The sequence below is a fragment of the Catharus ustulatus genome, chromosome 1 (assembly GCF_009819885.2).
Source record: "Catharus ustulatus isolate bCatUst1 chromosome 1, bCatUst1.pri.v2, whole genome shotgun sequence".
NCBI classification, from domain to species: domain Eukaryota; kingdom Metazoa; phylum Chordata; class Aves; order Passeriformes; family Turdidae; genus Catharus; species Catharus ustulatus.
In genome coordinates this window covers 22,096,717-22,124,036 of record NC_046221.1, presented here as the reverse complement: position 1 = coordinate 22,124,036, position 27,320 = coordinate 22,096,717, and the positions used below count along the sequence as shown (strand labels likewise).

Here is a 27,320-nt window from a genome sequence, read left to right as displayed (position 1 = left end):
ATTTTAGTTAAAGTACAGCAGTAAATCTAAACATCATGGTTTTCTGTATTTACATTATTTTAAAACCTTCTGCACATTTTTGGCCAATGTAGATTAACGTACCATTACATCTAACGGAATTCAGGAACTCATTTTTCTCCCTTACCTTTTCAGATTCCATGCCTGGACACCTCCAGTTGTACAAGTAATACTGCAAATTTCCATCTCCAATCCCAAACTTGAGTTTTTCCAGGAATGTTTTGTTTTCCATTAAGTCTAGCGCATTGAACACATCGAATCCTTTCTGGCAACAGCAAAACATTTTTAAAATTTTACTTTTGAAATTTTCAAATGACACACAAATGATACTCTACAGAGTGCCATACAGTATCCAAGAGATTTAGGCTAATTAAAAGGAAAAAATACAATGGAATAAATCTTGCCGTTATTTAGATATACACACAAAGACATTTTCCCAATAAAACTAAAGTATAATGCACAACTTTGCTTCAAGATTAGCTCAAAAATGGTACAAATTTTAACGCCATTTTCAGGACCTAAGATCTGAAGAGTCCCTAAAGCATTTTCCGTTATTTTATCCTTACAGATACGCATTTTTTACAGTCACATACAGTGCTTTGACACATGGCCTATTCTAGTTGAAGCTGCATAAATACAGCTGTGTTTTTCAGTAATTTATCATTTTGTTAAACATATTTCTGTGATTTAGTCCTTTTCTAAAATGCCATTCTCTTGAGAACTCAAATCTTTCATATGGTTCTCCCTTCCCTACTTATGTGCCCTCTACCAACTCCTCTTTTTATAAACTCCCCAAATTCACCACTCAGAGACATTTTGTCTCAGAAGAGCCACATGGCCAAATCAGTCTCAAGGGCTTTTCTGCATCAACACATACTCAAATCCTAACTCCTCACTGGGAACTCTTACCAAGCAACATAAATCCAAGGTCACTTAAGCCATTGCAGCAATAATAATCACATATGGAGAGCTCGGGAGTGTGGATATAAAAGTTCATTTATTTGCCATTAACTACAAGGGAATCTGACCTAGCTCCTGCAGTGTTAACAGCACAAAGGTAGTGCACCAGCAGGACATGATACATTTTTAAGACAAAAGGTACAAAACAATAATGCTCAATTACTTAAGCACAAGAAAATGGGGTAAGGAACATTCTTTACACAGTAAAAAGATTTTTTTTTCTTTTAAATGAGCATCCTATATTAGGAAAAAAGATGTTTGAAGAAAAAGAGTACTTAAGCTCTTCATCAGGACTATTTAAAGGAAAGTTACAAAGCAGAGTGAGTTTAGTAAGGCTTCCCCACTACCTTACACAACAATCCTTTTGTGTGCCGATGACGCCATGCTAAGTTAAATGTGTGGTGAAAAACATGCAGAAATAAGACAAATGAGGTGACAATATTTGACATTTTGGCATTGAAAGCAAATTTTGAAATACTCCAAGTTAGTAAGAAACAGTAACCGCAATCTCAGAAGGCAGGAAGGGAAGTGGGGGAGGACAGAGACACACTCTAGATACAAGATCACTAAGCTGTGCAATTAAACACTCAAAATTCAAACAAAACTGTCCAGATGTAGTTTTAATGCAGTATCTAAACATCAGCAGGTTAGTTTCAGGTTAGTATCTTCTGAGAGGGATAAAACGGTTTCCGTTTAAAGGTACTTTCTCCACAGCTCTGACAGACCACTGAAGCAGACTCAGCAGAGAATTTCTTCCCTGTCTTCCGGATCTAGAAACCTAGCGTTGGCTTCAACAATAAAATATGCAGGGTTTGAGAGGGATTATCCTGATGCAAAATCTCACTCCCCATGCAGCTCCATGCAGAATACATAGAACCTAAGTTAATAACTCCAAATTTGGGGTTTTACTTTGAAGATCAGGTCCTGTAACTGCTGAACTAATTCTAAACTAATTTAATATAGTGTGAATGAAGATAAAAATAAACATTAGCTGACATGCAAACCCTAAAAGCGATTTGCTGAGCTGAATTTGTACCTCCAAAACCCATGCTTTGGAGCTAAAGTACAGAAAGGAGACTGTTGTTGTTATGTCCCCAGAGAAGAGCCAAACACCCACAGAGCCTTTAGTTTATTTCTCTCTCACAGGATGGGGAGAAAATATAAGGAAGACAAGATGTCTTGTGAATTGAAATAATGAGAGTTTAACAGAGAAAGCAAAAGCTGAAGGCACGAAAGAAGCGAAAAGAGGAATTCACCCACTGCCAGACAGATGTCAAACCACTTCTGTTGGAGTGAGTGAAACACAAGCCTCTCTGAGTCCCTCAGAGAAAGATCAGAATGCAGGGATTGAATCAAAACCTTCAGAGAAATTAAAGTATACTAAGCTACACAGACATGAAGTAGAAGTGTAAGCTTTAGTTTTAAGTGAGTAGCAATATTAATAAGTTACACAGATATGAAGTAGAAGTGTAAGTCTAAGTTTTAAGTAAATAAGAATATGCTTTAAGTGCCTTAAGAGAGTAAAAAGCCCTAGAAAGTAGTGTAAAGTTTAGGCCTTGATAAAAGTTCAAAAACTTAGCCCCAGACATAATGAAAACATTGTTTACATTTTTTAGATAGAACAGATAGAACCATTTGAATAAACAGAGCTTTATGTGTAAGTTATGCGTAAGAATGAACACTGCTTTTTAGAACTAGAATTCTAATAGGTTTAGAAGAAATGTTTTAGGTTGGTGTTTTTAGCTTATTGGGCAATTAACAAATAAAAATCCGTGTAATGGGGTGAGAGTTCTCTTCCTTCACCACCATCACCACCACCTGGAAGCAGAAGGGAGCTGCTGCAGCTGCTGCTCAGGACTTCACACCAGGAAACTGCTTCTGCTTGGGACTTTTCACTAGAGAGCTGCTACTGCTTCTACTCAGGACTCTGTGCCAAACAGCGCTCGTACAGACTTTGGTAATCTGGACTCTTTGCCTTTGAGACTGATGTGCTTCTACAATAAACAACTTTACAGCAACCAACAACTGCTCTTGTCTCTTTGAAGACCTAAACCCATAAAAATCTTGACACACTTCCTGGGAAGCAAGATCTGTGCATGCATAATGATTGTTAGGGAACATAAATGCCATCACTGGAAGCATCCTCCCTTCCTCCACCTTTCTTTCAGCCTTTATTGGGGAGCAGAACATCATACGGTGTGGAACATCCCTTCGGTCAGCTGGGGTCACCTGTCCTGGCTATGTCCCCTCCCAACTTCTTGCCCACCCCCAGCCTCCTCAAAACAAAGGAAAGAGAAAGCCTTGAGGCTGTGCAAGCACTGTTCAGTAACAATCAAAACCCTGATGTGTTATCAGCTCTGCTTCAGTGACAAAGGGCAGCACCATATGGGCTGCTAGGAACAAAGTTAACTCCATCCCAGCCATACTCAATATGTTTGTAAACAAAAGGCTCTGAATAGGACGGCATTATCATCTCTCTTCCCCTGCCTTACCTCTCCTCATTGTAAAACTGAGCTGCCAGATCTGCAACTATAATTAGGCATCTAATGATGCATTACAGGCTCAGCAGGTACTTAAGAAATCCACAGGTGTCTAAATCCCAGTATTGCAAGGGATATAGGATGATCCACTCAAAAGGAAAGAGCTGCATGTCACATTAATAGAGAAATGTATGCAGGGGAAAGTGCAAAGTCTTGTGGTCAGACCATGGAACTGCCTCCTCACCTGTCCCACCCACAGCCTAGAGAATGGCCAGACACACAGCCCCCTGAGCCACACTTCTAACTCAGACCAACCTTTTTCCACTTTGACTTTTAAGAGCAATTACCAGTATTTTTAGCCACTCCTCAAAATTATACTAGCTTCTCAAAGTCTGTCTCTGAACTTCAGTTTGGATCATTCTGGAGCCTGTACTCCCCATAACTATCCAGGAGATTTCTCTGACAAAGAGTTACTGAAATACTTCTAGGTTAACAAGCCTCAGAAAAATTTTAAATAAATTTCTACATTTTTTTAGGAATAAAAAAAATTAAAAAGCAAAATGCATTTGATAGCACTTATTAATTCATCCCCAAGGGAAATTATTTTAGTGATACTTTTCATTCTTCCGATACTTAGTGACTATGGTCATCAGTGTGCTTTGGGTGTTTCCACAGTTCAAGCTATTGTGAATACTTTATGCATTTGTCATTCCCCAGCATCACTTGAAGTAAAAAAGAAAAGCAAGCACACTGCTTTATATTTTGATATACATATTGTATATGTCTCATCAACTGCACTCTGTGCTGCCAATAGTAAAACTGAATGCACTAGCATGGATAAATTACTCCAGTTCTTACCTTGCCACGACTCCTAAGAATACTTTCGTGAATGAAGCAGAAAAAACCCAACCTACAACTTACCAATTTAGCTATAATGAGTGCATCATTCATTAAGTCCAACAGGGGAGTCTCTGTATGAATATTGTAAAAGGAATAGGCAGCTTTGAGGCTTTTATGAACAGGATGATGCATCACTGTTGAAGGTAATGTGTAGAAACTGAGGAAGTCTGTTAAAATACCATTTGAACCCTATTAAAAAAACAAAACAAAACAAAAAAGTCCATTAATAAGTAATCACTTACTGGTTAGGTTAATGTGACAGTTCTGCAGAAAGTAATAAATGCAGCAAGATTTGTGCACTGTAAGTACTAAGGCGTAACAGCTAGTCTTAGCTAAAATTTGAGGAAACATTTAGAGTTTTCTAGTCTATTACACCACTAACATTTTGACAAACAATTGTCAAAGCAGTAGTTTGCTACAGACAAAACTAATACAAAGCACACTTCCACTGAAAAACTGAAGTTTTTTTCTGACTGAACTGATTTTTAATAAAATATTCTTCAAATATTACAGATATTTAAAAAATCTGATGACATAATTAGTACAAGAGTTACTACCAATATGCTGAGCACAAAAAACTCCCAAGAGTATCTCCAAGAAAATAAGGCAAAGGAGACACACAAATACTTCTTCTCGCTTTACTTTTGAATGACTAGTAACCACTAGAGTTCAATGAAGGACCTTACGTGGATCCTTAAATTAATAGTACTTCTACAGTAAGAAGTAAAACAGTTGAACATACCACATGCAAAAAAGCTTTTGTCTTAGAGCAGGTACAGATTCTGTAGTAGAGTAATACTAACTACAAGGAACAGAAAAGTTATTGAGTCACTCACTAAATTCAGTAAGGATGACGAAAATATTAACTCATAAATTATACAGAGTATTTTAAGGTTTTAGATCTGCACATTACAAAGATGATTTAGAAGCCTGACAGTAGCTTCTGCAGGTCACACAGGTCTTAAAAAGATTTTAACACTAACAAATCCACATTTTGTATAGTAAAAAACTAGTTCAAGAGACAGCATAAAACAAGTAAGTGAAGACTGTGCTGTTCAGTTAACATGGCACTGTTAATGTCATATTCATGGTGATCCTGGTGCTTTTGAACTCTCCCGAAGGCTTCAACTCACAAAGCAAGCCAAACCAACTCAGGGAGCAGGGCAGAGGACAGAGAGAAGAGAGAGTGGAGAAAGAACGTGGGACTATAATCAGATCATGGAAAAGTCCAATGAGCACTACACCCATTACAAAGTAAGCAGAAAGCTAAACCAGGATAATAAAAACTGGTGGGCAGGACCACTCATCTCCAGCAGCACTAGTTTTCCTAATTCAGCTGAGGCTCCTGCACAAATTCAGGTAACAATGTGGGAACACTGAACTTCACAACCTAGGGCTTCTATGAGGAGATTTAGGGATGTTAGTGCTGTCAGTGCCTTTCTAAATAATGTTATCACTTTAAGCATAGTAATACACTGTCTAAATATGCTGTTTACAACTGGATTTTGTACGGACTCAAAGGGAAGGGTTAATCTTTCCACTGGCTTTAGTGCACCTATTCCAAACATGTCTGAGAGATTTCCAATCCAAATGCTAATCTATTCCTGCACTCCTTGTTTTGAGAGAAGCATTATGACCAACTCTTTGGAGGGTGGAGTAGTATATATATATATATATATATGCAAATTTATACACATATATACACACATTATTTTACTGAAAAAAACACACTTTACTGAAGTAAACCATCAAAACCCATAATTTTCCCAGTAGGTGCCTCTAAAATTCATTATTTAAAAAAAGAATTTTGCAATGGTGTATGGCAGAAACGCATACACCTGGGAGAATGATAGTCAATTCAAACCAAATTCTTATCTCTCATGGCATCATTTTTCCTTTTTCCTAGAAAAAGAAGCTTGAAGACCACTGCTTAGTATCATGTCATATCTTTGTAAAAAAGAATTAAGAAATGCAGGTGGAAAAGTTGATCTTAAAATATGTAGGGTTCTTGTCAAGATAGTGATATTTTGATATTTCAGAATTCTCCTTTAAGATATTCTATTATAAGAGTACTGCAGTTTATCACAGCCAAACTTTTTCTTATTTAAAGAATGTAATACAAAGAATAAAGCTTCTACTCATGGTATCAAATTCTACCCATATCCCACATATTTCATACTGCCTGCATTTCAAAAACTTGATGCTGATAGGAACTATTGTCAGTGGCACTCACACACACATTCATATACGTTAGAGCACATTTTACCTCTACCACGTAAGTGTCAATAATATGATCCCGAGGCAGGAACCAGTGGGCCACCTCTTCTTCATCCATCACAGGAGCAAGATTAAACTGTTTCAAGTAAGTATTGATTAATTCTTGTACTGCTTTAGTATCTTTTTGTTCCATTGGTCTCAAACCTGAAGTCTTTGTGGCCTTAGTGTAAAAAAAGAAAAATAAATGTTAAGATGTTGAAAGGAAAACTGCAAACACAGCAAAGGCTGAAAGTAGGTTGCAGAGTCACTCCACTTGCTGTAATGCATTCATTATTAGCCTACTTTATCCCAGCCACCTAATTCATTATGCTATTTTACAAACAGCTTTCAATCAGAATTCCCTCTCTTCTAATTATTGAGGCAGTCTGGGGCACTTCAATTTTTTTATTTCATTATTGAAACAGCTTCATTTCTCCAGAGAAAAACATACCATTGCCAACTGCCTACACTTTCTGCAGTTTGTATTTTTAAATTTTTTTTTTTAGGTCAATCTATTTCTTATCTCCTTCTAAACTATCTGGGGCCCAAACGCAGAAACAAAACAAAGAAACTTGCAAATCAGAAGTTATCTCAAGACAAGAACACATGTAATTCAAACTTACAGAAATTACAGTCAATCTATATGTCAATGTCAGCTGATTAATTTAATTAGAAATTATTTAACGGGAAAAGATTCTAACTATTTTTAGCCCTTGTAAACTTCCTTGCTAACAACCTTCTGTACAGGCACAACTGCTATCCTGTTAACAAGAAAGCTTCTCATAACTTACAGCTGCCTGAAATTAAAAACCTATGTTAACAAATAAAGTTGTTTTTCTGGCTTTAAACATCAGAAAAGGAAAAAACTACTTTCTGGTACTATGCAATTATTTTTTAAACAAGCAAAAGTGATTAAATTTTTCTTCCCATCTTTTGCCAGCCTTCCTGGATATTTCCTTTTGTGGAAGCTAATGCTTGTTCTCTTCAGTGATCATTTATCCTGCCTCATCTGTCTGAGCTACACACTTGGGCACGTACCACATTAATCATAGCAAAGTCGATTGCAAGAGCAGCCAGGTAGGGACTTGATTACTGGAAGCCTGAAATTAGTGTAGCTGATTATGCTTTGCCCAAAAGGCATTATTCTGGGGGAGGTGTTTATTCACGCGCTCTGGGAGTCAGCAGCCAGATGAGAAATCAAGGCACATTTTGCCACAGCTCTGGCCTGTGTATTATATTTCAGTCTCCCTGCTTTTCTAGGCAGCCTGGGACTATGGTTTGACTCCACAACAGCACATCATCTGTATTTTTAAATGCTCTTATTCCAGAAGGCATACAGGTTATACGTGACATACAGGAAGGATGAAGGAAAAGCTGCTAGGCTGGAAGATCTTTTTCTCCCCGCTTAGAATGGCGACCAGTAAGCGACTATTTGCAATCCCAGGGGTGAGGGAAAGTATACAGAACTGTGCTAAAATTTGTTTCTCTGCTGGACTGGGCCCATAATCATGTGACTGTCCAGCTTCAAGATCTCAGCTGGTCAGGAAAAGACAACAGATACAAACATACTCCTGTCCTGGCTCTAAACACAGACAAATTATACTTCTTCCAGAAAACTCCTTGCTCAAGAGATTAAACACTTAGGAAAAAAAATCCACTTTTATTTTTTGTATCCATAGATACATGCACAACCTTTAGGGAGGGTGATATTTATTAATTACAGTATTTAATACACCTGAAAACCTTTTTAATTCAGGCTGTTCAAGTGATTAGGAATGATTAATTCTCTTAAAGGGAGATGAGCTCCTAGTGGCAATGATATTCCAAGGACACTACGAAAAGAGGTTAAAATGCAAGAAACAGTGTTTGGTGCAGAGGGACAGGACAGCATGGCCTGAATGGACAAATTTGTTTGACAGTAGTGTTTATAACATCCTGAAATGAGGAAAAAAGAGCCTCAACAGCACTTAATCCCTTTCTCAGGAAAAAAAAAGGCCTCCAAGTAAACTCAAAGCACAAGACCTAAAGAGAAAACATCAGAACAAAGATTAAATCTTTATTTTCCACTGAGAAGCTCCCAAATCCAACCTAAAAATAACAAAAATCCTGAGGTATATGGACTCCTGCATCACTTTGTTTTAAAAGCTGATTTTGAAAGCATCTGTTTTCTATTTGCACTTCTATGTATAGTGTATGTTTGCCTTAGCTATATTTTATGCATGAGATGTATTACTTATTTTCCACAATTCACTTCTCTGTTGAAACCAGGTTTTATGACAAAATAAAATGATTGGGATACAATTGCTATTTCTAATTATTCTCTGCAGTTACACCTTTGGTACTACAAAATCCTTATTCTTTAAACTATTAACTTCCTGAGTTGTTTCCATAAGCAGTGTTCCTACCAAAACCTACACTTGAAAATGTATATTGCACTCTTCAGACTGTTAAAAATGTCTTCAAGATCTGATGGAAGCTATTTTTAGCTGCCCAAGATTAAAACCCAATTAATTTGGTTATTAATTCCTAAGCTCTGCAAACTGCTGCCCTGCACGCAAGGGAGAAGCTGCATGTGCAGGCACAGGTGGCACCAGGCAGAGCAGGAAACAAGGCTCTCAGACAGCAGCAGGAGTACAGATCAAGGCATGGCATGTGCTTTATTCCAAGGGCTGCTCAGCATACTGCTCAAATATCTGAGCAGTAAGAGAATCTGCAGCATCAAGTTAAATATAGCAACAGACACAATTCTCCAAAATCAGATAAATCAAAGTACTGTGACTGAGGAAAAAAGTGTTGTTTTTAACCAAAAGAAAGGGTTTTTTAAAATCAGGTTTACTGATAAGGTACAAGGGATGCCCTGCAATCCCTTCAAAAAAGGTAGTAAAAATACTTTTACCTAATCTAGCTATGCCAGAACACTTGTTTTTTACTAGACCATGCAAACTAACAGTGTACAACATACTGAAGTGGCTTTTACTGAGCCTGCTCAATGCAGAACAACAACACTCTAACAGTACCAAAAAAAAAGTGAATTAGAGTGCAACCAACAACACGATTGTATTCAGCCAAGTTGCTGAGGGACTTCTCTGTGAATTTTAAGACACGAACTGTTGTTTTTCTGTTCCAGTAATCTCTTATCAGATTAAACATACCGAGAATAGTCTTATGCATCTTCAACTCAATCCCACATGTTTGTGAAGTCAAGCTTTCTGGGCTTTTTTTCCTTTCTTTAAGGATTTTAGGTCAAAATTTGTACTTTCTCCATAGAGATCCAGATTTCCAGCAATAGTCTCTTCTGTTTAGTATAGCCCTTAAGGTCTTTTTCATCAACCAGAGATTATTTTTTTCTAATGTCCTGCACGCACTGCCTTTACACAGAAAAGCCTGTGCTGTCAGAGACAGATGGAAGGTTATTTTGGGCCTCACAATAACTGTGGGGATTCTCTAGAAGTCATACTGCTTACATCAGGAAGTCTGTAGAGCTTCATTGTTCTTTGTAGAGTCATGTTTCTACTCAAATGTGAGAATTTCACTTCCACCAATTTTCTGGGATTTAGTGATCGATGCCAATACCTGGAAATAGAACCAAATAATGAATTTAAATAGTATTTTAAGCATCACTTGCAGCCACTGCCCTGCTTTCTTGCTTGCTCCTTTTCTACTCTCTAAATTTGTTTTTAAGCAAGCCTGTATTATGTCTATAGTAAGGCTGATTAACAAAAAAAAAATTAAGGAGAAGCTATATCCAGGTTTTAAACAAGCCTGCAATCACAGTATTTTCAATGTAAGCAAATGCTTTTTGATACAGAATGAATAAGCACAAGGCTAAACACTTCAGCACTTGTCACAGCCCTGAAAAACCCACCGTACATACAGAGTAACATTTATTTTCTTGTGCACACAGCACTCTCTGCTCATGTCTAAGCATTTTTTTTTGAAGGAGCATTCCCTTTCCTGGGAGGTCATTGTGCAACAGAGCATCTCTGGTTATTCCAACACAACACAACTGTATTTTCCCTCCCATCGTTCCTTATAGAAACGTATAGGATCTTTGGTATTGATACGTACAAAACAATTTCAAATCAAAAGGTACTCTGTCCTCCAGAAGTCTAAACAGCCAGACTAAAAGTGCAGGAACTGAACTTTTCCAAGCAGAAACAAAATCCATTCCAAGCAAGTGAAATTGTATATGACTGTAACTCTTCCCACATGGTAGTGTTCCTATATTTATGAAATGCCAATAAAGTTCCCCTTTCTCCAGGAAAGATGAAAGTATTTCAAAAAAAGCAAATCATACAATTACCAGAAATGCTCTGCCATGTCTGGCAAGCAACCAGGTTACACAGGAAAGTGTCCCAGCAGGGACATAGGCCACTTGAAAAACACAGGTACACAATGTTGTCTTTGCTAGCATGGCTGCCACCAGAAGGTCAACAGAAACATCTGTTAGTCTATTTAAAGTATGCTAAACAAACCAAAAGTTAAATTTTAGTCCATGAAGCTGTTTTATTCGAGGCACTGGGAGGGAAGAGGGAAAAAAAACCCCTAACACCAAAAAAACCAACATTGACAAACACTCAGGCCTACAGGTTAGTCAAGGCCACAACATTTAATACCTTTGCATTTTATGCTTTTACTGTTTTTAGACAACTAAAAAAATAAAATTTTCTTTAAAGTAACTGTTATAGGAACCAACACTATTAAGAACATCACCTAGGTTACCTGCAAGTGGCCACAGGTTTGGGAAGTACCACTCCAGCAGTGTAAACAGCCTGAAAAATTCCTTCCAAGTTTACTCTTCTGGTTATTTCCCGAATCAGTACAGGTGCCACCCGTTTAGATCTCAGTTTCTTATGGACACACAGAAAATTGATTTCTACCATTTTCTTCACACTAAAAGTCATTAAGTAGGGAAAAAATTAAACAGAGTTACACATTGCATGTTTCCATTTTTATAATTACAGTTTTCCATATTGTGAGAGAAGAATTTAAAGTAAAATAAACTTGTCTGTGACAAAGTACATCTGCAACGAACACTAATCTATGACACAGTGACTGCAATGACAAACTGTGCAATATGCAAGCTATCTCCAAGGGACAGTCCTCCACCAGAGCTCTATCAAGACTTAACTGATTGCTTTACTTTAAGATATAGTATAGCATTCAAGCAATGCTATGTGGTGTCACAATGCTTTATGCTTGTCAGTGTATGAAGACTTGCCAAGAAGTCCAGCTGATCAACTATAAATGCTTTTCAGCAGGATCAGAAAACTGTATGGCATTATCTCTATCATCCATCACTAAGTAAATTCCTTAAATAAATATTGGTGCTCTTCATCTTGTTCTCTCTTTTTAAGTTCTCTACAGCAATGGATACCAGTTTAAGATTTGTGTTGTGGCATTATTCTTTTACAAATACAAAAGTACTGGTGCATTTTACCTGTCATAAATACGAATATTTGCAGGGATGGCACTTATGAATCCTACCAGTTTTTTGTTTGAAGACACTCTAACTCCACAGTGCCATTGCGGTAACCAGCCTGGAGGACGTAATGCCCTAGAATTGATGACAGAAATAATTACAAATTACTGCCTAAGAAGATGTGATAAAAACACCCTTCATTGCACTCCACCCAGAACAGAATGTGGAACTTGCTACTCACCACAGAAGAAATTCAGGGGAATAATCAAACCTAAACATATTATCATCATCTTCTACGTAATTCTCATTTAATAGTGTGTATAACTCCTTCAGCTGAAAACATACACAAAAAAATCCAAACACTTATACACATATCAATCAAAAAAACCCTTGAATTATTTTAGACACATATAAAAATTGTTCTACTTACAACTTCAGCATTGCTAAGATCCAATGTGTCCCACATAAAACCTTGTGGCAAAGAATATGGCTCTAGGCGGACATTGTCCTTATCTGGTTCAATTGCACCATGTGAAGTTATAACTTCATCTTTTGAGGGAAGAGGAAAAAAACAACAACCAAAAAACGGTTACATTGCTAGCTTTCCTGATAGTTCTCCAAACTGTATTTAATTCACATCATGTATTATAATTAGTATTGTTAGTTTACACCATTTCTCATTCGCATAGATCACATTCAGACTAGTGACTGTCTCATCATAATTATAGACATGCACAAAATCACTCCATCTCAACTGATACCCTGCATTTCATAACACAAGAGACAACAACTTATCAGCACATGCACAGCATTTAGTCAGCCATGAGATTCATAGCCTTCATGTACTCACAGCTAACAAGCTATGGCTCAGATCCTGTTTACCACTGACTTGAACAGACCTGAACTCAACAGGATTATTCAGGAGCAGTGACGTAGCAAAGCCAGGGCATTTAAGAGATACTGGTGGTATGTGAAATGTGTTCCTAAAATCCTACTTGAAGGCATACTTTCTTCTCCTCCTTTACAGCTCCAGTCCTCAGTAAACACTTAAAAACTGCAGCTGTTCCTCTTCTAAGGAGCAGCACCTACTAAATCATAGAATCATTTAGATTGGAAAAGACCTTTAAGATCAGTCCAATCACTAACTAAATCATGTTCCTAGACATCATATCTATGTATCTTTTCAATACCTCCAGGGATAGCGAGCCCACTACTTCCCTGGGGAGTCTTCGAATTCTCAACCAACCTTCAGTGTACAGATTTTTCCTAACATCCCATCTAAATCTCCCCTGGCACAGTTCCCTTGAGGCCATCTCCCCTTGTCCTATCGCTTGCTAGCTGTGAGAAGAAGCTGACTCCCACCTGGCCACAATCTCATTTAAGGTAGTTGTAGAGAGTGAGAAAGTCTCCCCTGGGCCTCTTTTTCTCCACGCCAAACAACTCCAGCTCCTTCAGCCATTCCTCATCAGACTTGTGCTCCAGATCCTTTACCAGGTTTTTTGCCCTACTCCAGACTCAGTCCAGCACCTCAATGTCTTTCTTGTAGCATTGTTCTTTTAGTGAGATTACACTGTAAGGGCTTTGGACCTTCTGATTTTCTCCCTGTATAACTTCAGCATCCTTGCAGTCCTCATCTCATGAGTTGCCTGCCTCTCCTTCAATAGCCATAAACTCATTTTCTTTCCTGAATCCCTGTGGTGATGCATCTCCCCATCCATCCTTGCGCCTGCCTCTATGATCTCAGGAGTTCCTGGTAAGCCTTGACCAAACCAGTTGGGCAGTGAAATGTCCCTTGACTGTAACAGGAACTCCTGCACAGTAAAGGCGGGAGTGACACTGACTGTATCAGGATCATCATTTCCCTGAACAAGGTGGGGAACAAGGGAAAATCAGTTATTCCCTAACAATGAGCTATTCCCTGACAGCCTTCAAACACCATTTACCTGAACTGCAGCCCAAGTGAAATGGTATCATTGTTACTAGATGGGATTTTTCCAAAAAGCAGTTACCAGTGTGGGTTATAACCACAATGGAAACTTATTGATAACTAAAACCAATTATTTTGCAATCCTATGAAGAGTGGCCGTGAGGCCCTTTACAATGCCCTGGACTGCAGTGGGCTGCACCAGCTCCTCCCTTTCAGAGAGATGTCTCCCAGAGTTTCCAAACCCTCAAGTCTGCTACTTTAAAGACTTGCTGAGGACAAGGGTTACATCGACACCCTCCACTCCTCAAGGCTCAACTCCTGCCTGCAGAGAAATGCAAAGGACTCAATGTATGTCACTGGGCTCAAGGGGACTTTTTGATAGGCACCTTTGAACACAGAAGCATGTAACAACTCTGTGCCTGTATGCATTCATATGAGCTGAGTGTAGTAGGAATGATGTTATTTAGAATCTATAATTAAGCCACTCTTATAATTGTAGTAAATCCTATTGAATCACTTCATAAATGTTGAATTAATGATTAAGTACTGCTAAACTCTTTTGTACCCTTATATTTTTGCACCTGTATCCTTGGCACCCTGACTCTCCTGCATCCCCACTTTCCATGCAAATAATTCTAAATTGCTGCTAATTCCATTCTGCTATGTGTTCTTCACCTATGTAGTACGTAATAGAGAGAACCTTCCCATCAAACTCTCTTAAGCCGCACTTCCACAAACGTACATGAAAACATGCTTGTTTCCACGTTGCCATTATCTTTGATGGTGATTTTTTAGGTGGCCCAAACCACTCATTCACAACAGTTTGAGATGAAATTCTGCCACACTGATCTCCCTCCCCATTAGCTCATCCTTTGGCACATGGGGACAGCCTATTCTTGCACCTTTAAGTATTCTTTCTGAAAGCACTTCCAGTCCTCCCAGACATCTTTGCCCTTCAGGACTGTCTCCCAAGGGACTCTGTCAACCAGTCTCCTAAACACATCAAAGTCTGTTGGAGTGGGTAGAGCAGTGGATCTCACAGAGAGAGATCAGAATGCAGGGATTGAATTAAAGCCTTCAGAGAAATTAAAGTATATCAAGCCACACAGACATGAAATAGAAGTGTAAACTTTAGTTTTAAGTGAGTAGAAATATTATTAAGTCACACAGATATGAAGCAGATACGTAAGTTTAAGTTTTAAGTAAGTAAAAATATGCTTTAAGTCCCTTAAAAGAGCAAAAGCCTTAGAATCTAGTGTAAAGTGTAAGCCTCCATAAAAGTTCAGAAACTTAGCCCCAGACATAATGAACGTATAGTAAGAACATTGCTTACATTTTTAAGGTAGAACAGATAGAACCATTTGCATAAACGGAGAGAGATATATGCACAAGTTATATGTAAGGATTAACACCACTTTCGTACTATAGAACTAGAATTCTAGTAAGTTTAGAGGAAATGTTTTACGTTCATGTTTTTATCTCGTTGAGTAATTAACAAATAAAATCCGTGCATTGGAGTGAAAGCTCTCTCTCCCTTGCTCCTTCACCACCATCACCACCACCCAGAAGAAAAAAGGATCAGCTGCAATTTCTGCCTCTGCTCAGGACTTTACACCAGAGAGCTGCTGCTGCTTCTACTCAGGACTCTACACTAAATAGCTCTCGCAGAGACTTCCACCTTTTGGAGTCTTGTTTTTGAGACTGATGTGCTTCTACAATAAACACCCTTATAGCAACCAACAACTGCTCTTGCTTCTTTGAAGACCAAAGCCATAAAAGTCTCATCCCTCCAGTTCTGCTTACCCCCTCCATACTTCTCTGACAATCAAAAATTCTATCATTTTATGATGACTTGGCCCAAGATGGCCTCCAACCAGGACATCACCCACAACTCCTTACTTTTCAGAAACAACAGGTCTACCAGAGCACCTTCCTAGTTGCCTCACTCACCAACTTCATCAGGAAGTTCTCTTCCACACAGTCCAGGAACCTCCTAAACTGTTTCCCCATAGCTGCTCTGTATTTCCAACCTGGTACATTGAATTCCCTATGAGAACAATGGCTAGCAATTGCGAGACTTCTGCCAGATGCTTAAAAAGTACATTTCATCTGCCTCTTCATCCTGGCTGAGAGGTCTAGAACTGACTGACATCATGGTATCTGCCCTGTTGGCCTTCCCTGATTCTTACCTGTAAACACTCAACTGTATTGTCAGCACCATCAAATTAGACAGTCAAATGTTCCTTTGAGTATGAATTTTATCAAATGATGCACAATCCTAACTAACAGTTATGGCCTACCATCCAGTTTGGAAGGTCAAAATTATTAGTATCTTTAAGCAAACTCTGAAAAGTACCAACATCCCAAATATTACTGCCACCACATGGCGGGTTTGGCATAACTAAAGCACCTACTGCTAATAATTTTTAACTTGAAGGCCAGAGGAATCTGAATAAACTAAATGCAAAGATCCCTATAATACTTTCTTCAATTGACAGATTATTTTTTCTACCTAAACACATAAAGCATATCAACTAGTGATGACTTCCCAATCTGTTCATTCAGCAGATAAAGAAAAGCTTAAAAAAATCTGTGGTGTTAAGAAGAAATTCATAGACACTGTTGGACAAAACCTCACTGACCAAATTCACCAAAACATATTTCTACTGAACAACACTAACAAATCATTTTCTGAGCCACTGTATGGGCCTTTTTAGACTGGCAAGTGACAGACTCTCTGCTCTAAGTGCTGTAAAATACATTGATTAGCCTGAACTGAGCTCCTGGCACTACTGCACAGACACCTGAACTACCTCTGGAAAAGCTTGATTAAGGCCAGAGTATTTTTTGATTTACCCTTCAACTTATTTTGGCCAGGGTCTTCCTCCACTTAGGCCAGCTTGCTGGTGACAATTACTTTACTTTATGCAGGTATTTGGATAGAGTTCGTACAGAGAAAAGAAATGGTAGCTCAATTCAATCCAATCCAGGGGAAAATATTGTATCCAGGGACTCTGCTCTGGAGTTCTCTATGCAAGGAAAGTCAGGAAGGAATGAGATTGCTGCGGATTAAGCTATAGCCATGGATTAATGTGAAATGCTGCCTGTGGAGAGAGAGTGAGCAGTGTGCTTTAGACTCTACCTTATTTCTGCTTATTCTATACCAGTCTCCAGTGCAATGGAGAGAAACTTGCAGGACAGAGCAGCACCAGCTACTGTGCTGAAAATGTTTTACTTGTGGGGGTATGTTCACACTGAAAAGCTGTAACTGCTTAAATTGAAGATAATGAAAGCAGAAAAAGAAGGTTCAGAAAGCAATGCAGAAAACACAAGACAGTCAGCAACTACTTTCTCCAACAAGAAGAAGATTTATAAGCTCTCTTATCAGAGATCAGATCAGTATTAAAAAAACCTTGTCAAATTCATCACAAATTTAAAGGCAAGGAGAGATAACCTCATCATCTCACTTGGAATCAAGAACAGAGAACAGAATCTGAGAAACAATGTCTTCAAGGTAGTGTACATTGTGGAGAACATGAACACACAGCAGAGAAAGAGTCTGTGTATCAAGACAAGTGCCATTATCCACTTGAAGCTGTATGAATACAGTGCAACCTATGGCAGGAGAGTTATTATTTCTGTGATAGCAAATACACATATTGAAAAAAAATAAAGGAAATATAAATAAATGAACAAAGCAAATAATAATTTTTAAAAAATTAAAGTTTACTCTTTGTCACCACCTAAGAATTCTTACTCCTAAAGTGGAAAAGGCTTCTATGTTCTATTGCTCAAGATTTCAGACCTAAAATACAGAAAAGAATGCTATTTCAATAGTATTTCCCATTTTTACAGAGGATATCGAATGAGACTGTTCTTGCATATTATCTGTGGGAAAGACAAGCACTTTCCTGGAAAACATCAAGAATTCCACATAAACTACACAAAAGGATCCCTACCAACACAGTCCAACTTTATACCCATTTTAGAAAACATGCCACAGAGTTGGCACATTTCTTTAGTGATCATAAGACAGATCTTTCACACAGATCCAGTTAAACTTACTAAGTTTAGGTACAGGTTGCGTATCCCAGAACTGGTATTTGCGTTTGGTAGCCTCATCAATATTCTTTGCTGGGCCTTGGCATGCAGAGAGCAGCTCCATCGCTCTCTGGATGTCTTGAAGCTTCTGCATTGGAATGGCTGGATTCTGCACACATAGACAAACAGAACAGGAAGATGATTGAGAACATTTACTTTGTGAATAGTTGTACAAACATGTTAATTTCTTTTACCGTTACCTATTCTTACAGGTACTTTTCTCATCATGGTTAGTTTAGGTACAATGTTTGTAGACAGGACGGTGGAAAAAAGTTAGGTGGGCAACAGGCAAGCAACTTCTCAAAACAGTGGTAAGTAGCACTTGGATTTAACCAAAAAACATCAACATTTTTAACACAAATAAAGTAGCATTAAGGCAGGATGTTGTATCTGCTTCTTATAATCCCTGTTACCCTGGTAAAACACAATAAAATACCAAAAAAAGAGTCAGTTTAGGTATTTAACAATAAAGGTACCATTGATACACATGGAGTTGCTTGAAGTTGTACTTTACACATACAATACAAAATAATATTTAAATTCTCTCTGGGTACACTGATACGCTACAAATATCTGCTTTTTAACCTTAGTTATATTGCCTTGTATTTGCTTGCAATTATTAGAGCTGATAATACCTTTCTGCATCATACATGTAGCAGTCAACCACCTTGCTGCTAGTATCAACTGTGCCAACACTGACAACTAAAGACAATTTAAACTGAAACAAACATAAACTCACTTTCCTCTTAAAAGCTGAAAAATCTTTACAGAAAAATTATTTTAAAAACATAAACCTGATTGTTTCTAAATTGAGCTATTGAACCCTCACTTATGATCACCCTGAGTAAATCTAACAGGAATGAGAATTTTTACTGCAAAGGACAGTACAGAGGAATAATGGTAACAGGCCTCTAAATCGAAAGGGATTTTTCGCTCTTTCTTTTTAAATGTTTATTTTGTTTTGTTATCTTCCTAGTGGTAAGTCCTGTTCTGAGGCATACCAACAGCTTGCTTGTGGCTCAGGTTTCCTTAGACTGCAGTGTAATAATGCATCTGAAAGAATAGTCTCAAATGTACTGGAAAATTTTAAGCAATTCTGTACAGAGATTCCAAGCCAGACTGGTTGTTTGTTTTCATTTTTTTTTTTACTGAATAGCAATGGACTACTATTTCCATATTTCTCCTTCTTTCTAAGTTTCATTTGTTGAAAAATCACCATAAAATAAATGTAATGATGATGGTAAAGCTTCATTTGGGTGATCAGCCTTTGGTATCCTCAATCACAAGAAGAGCTAAACTTTGTGCCTGGAGCTCAAGCAGCCCATCATTTACTATTAATAATAAACACTTTTGTTATCTATATTAATGAAACAAAATGCTCAATGTTTAAATATTGCAAATTTCAGCTGTAAGTGTGTCTTAAACACCTGTCCTGTCAGCTGAGTAACTGTGAATTAACACATTTACATACTAGAGCAATACTGTTCCAACCTAAAAAGTCTAACTTATTTCTAGATCAGGATAACAGAGACATAAATTACTAATGTCACTAGGTAAATTCTGAAATCTCATCAGTATGTCATGAAATCATACATAAATGCTGACACACTGTAATTTATTCTATATATTTATTTAAAGTCTATATGTCTTCTACATTAAAAAGTACAAAATCTAAGAAAAAAAGTTCCTAAGAAAGATCTTACTAGCATAATAGTAAGTAAGAAGTTAATGTTCAGGTACTAAATAGACCTTGGCTAAAGACACTCGGAGGAATCCCCTTTCATTTCAAAACATTCAGAGATTAGCCTGACTAAGATTACCTTCAATACTTTTTGTTTTCCTTTAATAGAAAGCAAGGAAAACCTACACAGAACTTCACATGAATTATAAAAACAAAAACCGCTCTTTTGTTTAATTTCAGTTTAGGGCAAGTGTCTCTTCACAGCACAAGATGGCCCTGTCGTGCACAGGGCTGAGGTACAAAATGGTGTTTTCCCTCAGTTTGGTTGATGACCTCAGACCTTTGATGTCCCTGTGTACTGTAGCAGTCTGAGAGAAAGTTAGGGACTGTTGAGCAGACTAATCATGCATAGGTCCCTGAAAACAGACCAAATGCATGTAAGGATGCTAAGGGAGCTGGCTGATGTTAATGTAACTGACATTTATTGAGTTTAAAATAGCAACTGATGGAAGTTTCCTATACGTGGATAAAAACAAATGTCACACCCGTTTTCAAGAATGCAAGGGGGAGGACTCAGGGGTCAATATTGTTTAATGATCTGGACTTGATAAACAGTACTTTCTCTGCAAGTGCACAGATGATACCTAGAAGAATTTCTACAATTGTTGATACGCTGAACCACAGAGCAGTTATTCAAAGCTACTTCGACAAGCTGGAAACAGAAACTTAATCAAGTTAGACAAAGGCAAATGCAAAGTCCTCCATCTGGGACAGAAAAAGCCCATGCAAAAGCAAAGGCCAGCATGGACTGGCTAGAAGGCAGCTTGTAGAAAAGTACTTGGGGATTCAGGTGGGCAGATGGCTGGACATGAGCCAGCAGACTGCTGGCCAGCAAAGGACAGCTGCATGCTAGGTAGTACCAGTACGACTGGCCAGGAAGTCTTCCCTTTTATCCGGCACTCCTGAGGTCACATCTTACAGTTTGGGGTTCTCCATTACAAGAACATAGACAAAATGCTGTGAGTTTTCTGGAGGGCAGCAAGATAAATGGGGGTGCTGAAGCACATCACACAGAAGGAGAAGATGATGAGAGACCTTGGTTTGTTCAGCCTTAAGAAGAGATGGTTGAGGGGGCAGGGGAAATCTTACTACTGCCTAATGGGAGCGAATAAAGAAAGCTGAGCCAAATCTTTTCAGAGGAACACAGCAATAGCATAAGAAACAATGGAGACAAATTTGCAAAACAGAAAAATCCATTTAGATATAAGGAATTACTCATCTTTTTAACCAAAAACTGTAGTCACTGGAATAAGTTACCCACAAAGATCATGGAGTCTCCATCCTTGGAGACCTAACAACCTGATCTAGGCCTGAGCAACTTGATCTAGCTGGACCTACTCTAAGCAGCAGGTTGGTCAAAAAAACTTCCAGATGTCCCTTCCAATCTATTATTCTGTGACCAGATTGTGTAGGCCACTAGTGACTAAAATAATGAGTGATAAGACTGCAGATACGGCAAGCTTTCTTTGTGTCAGTGTGGACAGCCTACAACACTGGAACTTCTAATAGGGAGAGATGGCAGACTTGTGAGATGGGCAGTGAAGTGTCCTCAAGGTACTGTAAGCATACAAAGCTAACAATCATTTACTGCTACGATTCCACTCACACCAGTGTTCAAAAGATCTACTATCAATATTATCACATAAAAGGAAGGCAGAAGCCAAGGAGACTCACTATTCTGCTTTACAGACTGATACACCGGTTTACAAACTCACAAACTCCTTTTTCAAAATAATTTTCAATGAGTTTAGGAGGCCCACTGAGTTCTATCTGATGATCTTGCATATATTCTCTTAGAGGTAAGGTGTACAATTCTCCTCTAAAATATACTCTTTTCAACCAAGAGCAAGCAAACGCTAAAAGCCTGCTTTCTATAATAAATTTCATGTAGCACAAGAATACAAAATCTAAATATTACTTGAGTAGCAGACAAAATAAATATACTTTTCCACACTGATCCAGATCAGCAGTCTAAGATGCTTTCAAAAAATGTAAAACAAAATGGTTGTCTAAGACAGATCTGCAACACAGCAGAGAAGGCAAAATAACCCCCTCGGCAATGTTGCTGCATTTGTGACTCGAGAAAAGTGAAAGCCGTAAGAGAAGACTAAAGTGGCTTAGTTGCCTAGAGTTTGAAAGAAAGACTTACATAAGAACTTTTTCTTTACGCCAATAAAATAGAAAATGTTGTAACATTGCTAATGAACTGAGTAAACTTGTGTCAGTAAAATAATCATGAGTGGAGCTACACTAAGTACACAACTTAGAGCAAGGATACGCTTTCACATTTGTTCAACACATTTCTCACATCAGAGAAATGGTGTGCAAGGCTGCAAGGTGCAGGACTAAAATCTTGCACACAAAAGCAGAAAAACCATGAAGCAGCTTCTGTTTAATGCAATTAGAGGCAACATCTAGAACAGTAAGCTTGGTCAGCAGAAAATCAAGGAACTCACAGGATACTATAGCAATTAACTATGCCTTTATGTTAACACGAAAATTTATCTCACGCCAGTTGCAAGAGTGTGAAGTTACTTGTGCATCATTTGCAGTCTTCCTGTATTATCAGTTCCTGATGTGTTTTACAGAAAGGCAGTATCAAAACGTGTGGCAAAGAAGTATTTAAGATCTCTCTACATATTATAAAGTGTCCCCTGTGCCAAATGTGAGCATTCAAATAATCAGAAAATCTAAAGGGACGACACAAAAATCTATCACTATGCTAATGAGCCAGAACACAATCTTCTTCCCCTAAAATTAGTTGGTAGCCCCAATGTATCTGACAAATCTTAACAGGACGAGGATTACATTGTACAAAGTTGGTATAATGGTGTAAAATTCTCCACAATAATCAGATAAAGCAAATGTAACTCCCTCAATAAGCTCAACAGTCCATAAACTCTCTTAGTTTTACAAACTTTACTTCTTGGACTCAGATTCCTCTTGGGATAAAAGCTGTATGCTGAAAAGCCACCACATCATGTTATTCACTGCTCATTCAGAACATGATAGACAAAAGCACACAAACAATGCTATTTTATCAGAAAGTCCACAAGGACTGTACAATCCCTCAAGCAGTTTTCCATTCTTAATTATAGTGGAGGCCTTTCTGACAGCAAAAGTTTTCTTCAGCCTGTATCTCCATTTTTGAGATTACTGCATTTTATACAAAAATACATGCTGCTTGCTTGTCCTAAAGAGACTGGTTAGCACAGCAGGCCACCTTCCCTCTTGCTGCTGCTAAGAGAGCTTCATGCTCAACAAGTGACCAAAACTGCATTAAGCCAAGTTAGATGGTGGCTAAAAACTAAAGGCTAATCAAATACAAAATCTATTTAAAAGCATTACCATCGCAGATTATGATTCTGTACAACGAGGCTGTTACTAGCCTGAGCTCTAACTACTCAAAGAGAAAGACAAAACGCCTCCTCTGCCTTTCTCACAGAACCACCACTGCGGTGGTGACCACAACTCTGAAAACACCATGTGTTGGCTTGCTTCCCTATGTTCAGGACAGGAACCATTTGCTTAATTTTAACACATTAAGGCAGAACTACCAACTCATATTTACAACAAGCGACACGCAAATTAAAATTAAATTAGAAAGGAAGCACAATTAAAACAGAACCAGGTTCTTACTTTTGAAGGTTGTTGAATTTTAATCTCCTGGGAGTCAGATGCAGAATCTGATTTGGTGCCTCCAGAATTTGGTTTCTCCTTTTTTCTCTTCTGCTTCTTTTTCTTCTTCTTTGCTCCCAAATCCCCTCCAGGACTTCTGCCAGAGATTCAAAGAATGTGCAATGAGAAAAATCAATACCACCAAGCCTCAAATTTAAAAGAAGTTAAATATGGAAAACCCAGCATTTTGATATGAAAAATCTAACAGCAGTTTGAATGTAAAGAAAAGGCAGCAGAAAGGAAGGATGGAAGAGGGGAACTAAGAGCATAGATAAAAAACTTCTGGCAAGTGCTCTCTCATTTGTTTTATACTCTGACACCAGCACAACCAGGCATTTTGACATACTCATGTCTAATTGTGACACTACGTAGAAACCAGTGCTCTTCTCCAATCTATTACCCAGCACAAACACAAAACTACCAAATTCAACAGTTTGGAGGAACACAATAAAGTATGGGAGCTCAGGAAAGTAACCTCCTCAGAAATTCAGTAACTATTAGTGCTTTTGCTCCTTCATGCTCAACCACCAGACACATCTGAATTTGAGAAGAATTCAGATGAAGCATTCTGTTTTCAGGAAATTTTGTTCCTAACTTAAGATGCAATGAAAGTCTTGCTGAAATTCCCATAAGAGACAAGATAAAACTAAACAAGTATTTGTGCTTTAAAACAGTAAGCGCAATGAGGTTAACTTTAATTAAAAAGCCCCAGCAACAGAGTAAAAATTGCGCTTAAGGATTCTGATATATTTTGACTATTGATAACCTAAATTATTCCTAAAGGAGATTTTAATTTAACAAATAATCAAGATACAGAATCAAGATTAGATCAGAATTTGCTAAGTGTGGGATGTGTCGGCAACTCTCAGACAGAATGAAAATACGAAAGCAATGAGTCAGTTAACATTAAATTGTCTTCAAGAGTCTAATCTCTCAGCAAAACCATACACATATTGGAACTTAAGACAGATATTAGAGTTTGGGGGGCTTGGGTATTTTTTACTGGGTAAAAAAAAGTCAGTACAATGAACAATTGTTTCTTTTAATCCTGGAGGGGGAGAAACCCCAGGTATCATACTGACAAACAGAAAGAAAAATCAGAAGAACGTAACTAAAGTTATTACAATCAACATATTTGCAAGGGACATATTATTTGCTATAAAATGTTCACTTTCAAGATTATGATGACCAGTCTTAGCATCTATACCTTGTCTGAACTGATATTGTCAAGAAAACACCGTCCCTCCAGCTGGGAGGCCCAAAGCCTGCAATTAACCAAACAATACAGCTAAACAAAGACTGATTTTTGTAAGATTATTATTGTATTTCAGAATAGTCTATAAAGACCAATCTCAAAAAGTCCTTATCATTCAAGATTACACCGGGTTATGTTCCCAGCAAGAGAGAGGCCACAGCCTCTAGAACAGGACCAAGTTGCTACTCAATGGATAACAGTAGAGCAGACCAAACACAGTAGAGATAAGATTTGGAAGCATTTACTAGTAGGCTGCAGAAACAGAAGATAGACTTGTGTAAGTGACGCAGGGAGAAAATCTTTTGTTGCAGAATAAGCATACTGCCAGATCACCTACCTACATGATCCAAAATGAATCAGAATTTCATTGAATCACTGCACTTAAGTTGGAAAACACCTTTAAGATCGTTGAGCCCACCATGAACCCCAGTCCACTACCAAACTAGATCCCTCAGTGCCACTTCTACATATCTTTTCAATACCCCCAAGGACGGTGACTCAGCCGCTTCCCTGGGGAGCCTTTATCAATACTCAACCCCTTTGGTGAAGAGATTTTTCATCATATCCAATCTGAATCTCCACTGGTACAAGTTGAGGCCCATTTTCTCTTGTCCTGTCATTTGTTACCTGGGAGAAGAGGCTGATCCTCACTCAGCTAAAACCTCCTTTCAGGTAGTTGTAGAGAGCACTAAGATCCCCCCTGAACCTCCTTTTCTCCAGGTTAAACAAACCCAGTTCCCTCAGCTGCTCCTCACAGGACTTACCCTTCAGCCCCTTCACCAGCTTTGCTGCCCTTCTCTGGACATGTTCAGCACCAGTTTTGAGGCCAGTGAAGGGCTCACAACTGAACCCAGATTTAAGGTGTGGCTTAACCAATCCAAGAACAGGGGTACAATCACTGTCCTGATTCCTCTAGCCACATTCTGTCTGATACAAGCCAAGAAGCCGCTGGCTTCCTTAGCCTCCTGGGCACAGTGTTGACTCATTTAAAATAATAAAATTTAAATCTATCTGAAGGCCTGGAATTTAAATGTAGAACGGACCCAAAAGCCTGGCAAGTGAAACAGTAAAACCTCACACATGTGTACAAGACCTAGGACTTCACCACCTCTATCTGGCAAAACTGAGATAAAAATACTAGGCAGAGTGATTTCACCTTTGCTGAGATTCATTTAAGGAAGTATTTTTTTACTTTTTGCAACTGTCCACAAACTTGTCTTTCCCTGTAACACATTACATACAGCAAACAAATGATGCTGCTGTGTCCCTGAGCTGGCTCCCAAGGGCTTGTGTGCTGAACATCAGGCTATTTGGAGTTTCATCAAACACTGCTTTAAACAGACACCCACAGCAGGCACCCAAGCCCCAAGCTGCACCAGTGCAGCTCACTTGTCTTCTTGTCTTTCAGGAGGATCTGGCATCACATACACCACAGGGGAATTTTGCTCACTAGGATTACCTGAGGATCAATGTTTTATTTATTTTGGTGAAATAATAAACGATTCAACTTAAAAAAAAAAAAAAAAAAAAGTTTGGCCGCTATGGAGAAAAATCAGCTTTGCCAAGCTTTACAAATATTATCCCCAGTCAAACTGTACTTTCACCAGGACAATCATAGTTTGTTCTTTGACTTATTCAAGATCTTTTTTATACAGAAATGTATATTCTTCAGCTGGGACAGAAGTAAAATATATGAGGCATTTAAACCACACTACTCAGTTTTTAATTTTTTTTTTAATCTTTCAAAATCCCAGTGCTTGGTTTATGACCTTCAGGTTTAAACCTTTCCCACTGTCTGTTGCAAAATAAACACTGGTATCTTTGTCTGACAGGTTATCCAGGGATCATTCTGAGCAGTTATTTATGCACAGTCTCCTGCTTGGGTCAGTTTATTTTTTACTGTTACAGTCCACACAATGTAAAAAGAGGATTTAAATAGAGTTCTAGTCATCCTACTACTTAGGCACGCCTGCAACCCAGATATTTGGTAGCAGGCAGCACACAAACTTCTACTCAGTAAACAGGTTTGTCCAACACAAGTTACAGCCAGAGATACCAAGCAAATCATGACAGAAGTGAAACCAAAACATCTCAGGATTTTTTGTCCTTCTCATGCTCTGCCTTGAAAAGAACGGAAAGGCTCTAAAACTGGGAGTGAGAATGGTTGGGAAAGGAGGAACTTTGTTGCTCAACTTGTAGTGAATACACTGGACTTGACAGAACGAAGGATATGCAAAGGTAACAAGATTACAACCAAAGGCTCCTACTAAAAGCTTTTCTCTCACATTCTTGAGTGTTGACTAAGATCTGAGTTCTTCTCTGTCTGGTCAGATACACCTATATGATGACACACTGAAGTATATCTTACACTGAGAAGTGTGGGAGGAAAAAAGTTTCCCATTTTTATGAAAGTTGACCTTTAAGTGTGAAATCTCTTTTTCCAAACTACCCTGCACTGTAAAGCGACACAACTCGGAGCGCAGGTCCCGTGTAGGAAACAGAAAAACAATACAGAACTCAGGGTGCTAACATGTCAAGTCGGCAGGTCAGGAAACATGACCTTTTCATGCATCAGATCAACA

General features: G+C 38.3%; 1 protein-coding gene across 1 annotated transcript in view; it reads right to left on the bottom strand.

Moving 5' to 3' along the window:
• Positions 1 to 27,320, bottom strand: part of NMT2 (N-myristoyltransferase 2) — a 36,320-nt gene that overhangs the window by 4,156 nt on the left and 4,844 nt on the right. The window contains exons 2-11 of the mRNA XM_033078879.2: positions 23,445 to 23,580; positions 18,029 to 18,173; positions 12,467 to 12,585; positions 12,278 to 12,369; positions 12,055 to 12,171; positions 11,337 to 11,507; positions 10,079 to 10,187; positions 6,625 to 6,795; positions 4,380 to 4,547; positions 146 to 283 (exon numbers count right to left, since the gene is read on the bottom strand). Of these exons, the coding sequence (XP_032934770.1) occupies positions 146 to 283; positions 4,380 to 4,547; positions 6,625 to 6,795; positions 10,079 to 10,187; positions 11,337 to 11,507; positions 12,055 to 12,171; positions 12,278 to 12,369; positions 12,467 to 12,585; positions 18,029 to 18,173; positions 23,445 to 23,580 (1,366 nt within the window). The remainder of the gene's footprint in view (positions 1 to 145; positions 284 to 4,379; positions 4,548 to 6,624; positions 6,796 to 10,078; positions 10,188 to 11,336; positions 11,508 to 12,054; positions 12,172 to 12,277; positions 12,370 to 12,466; positions 12,586 to 18,028; positions 18,174 to 23,444; positions 23,581 to 27,320) is intronic.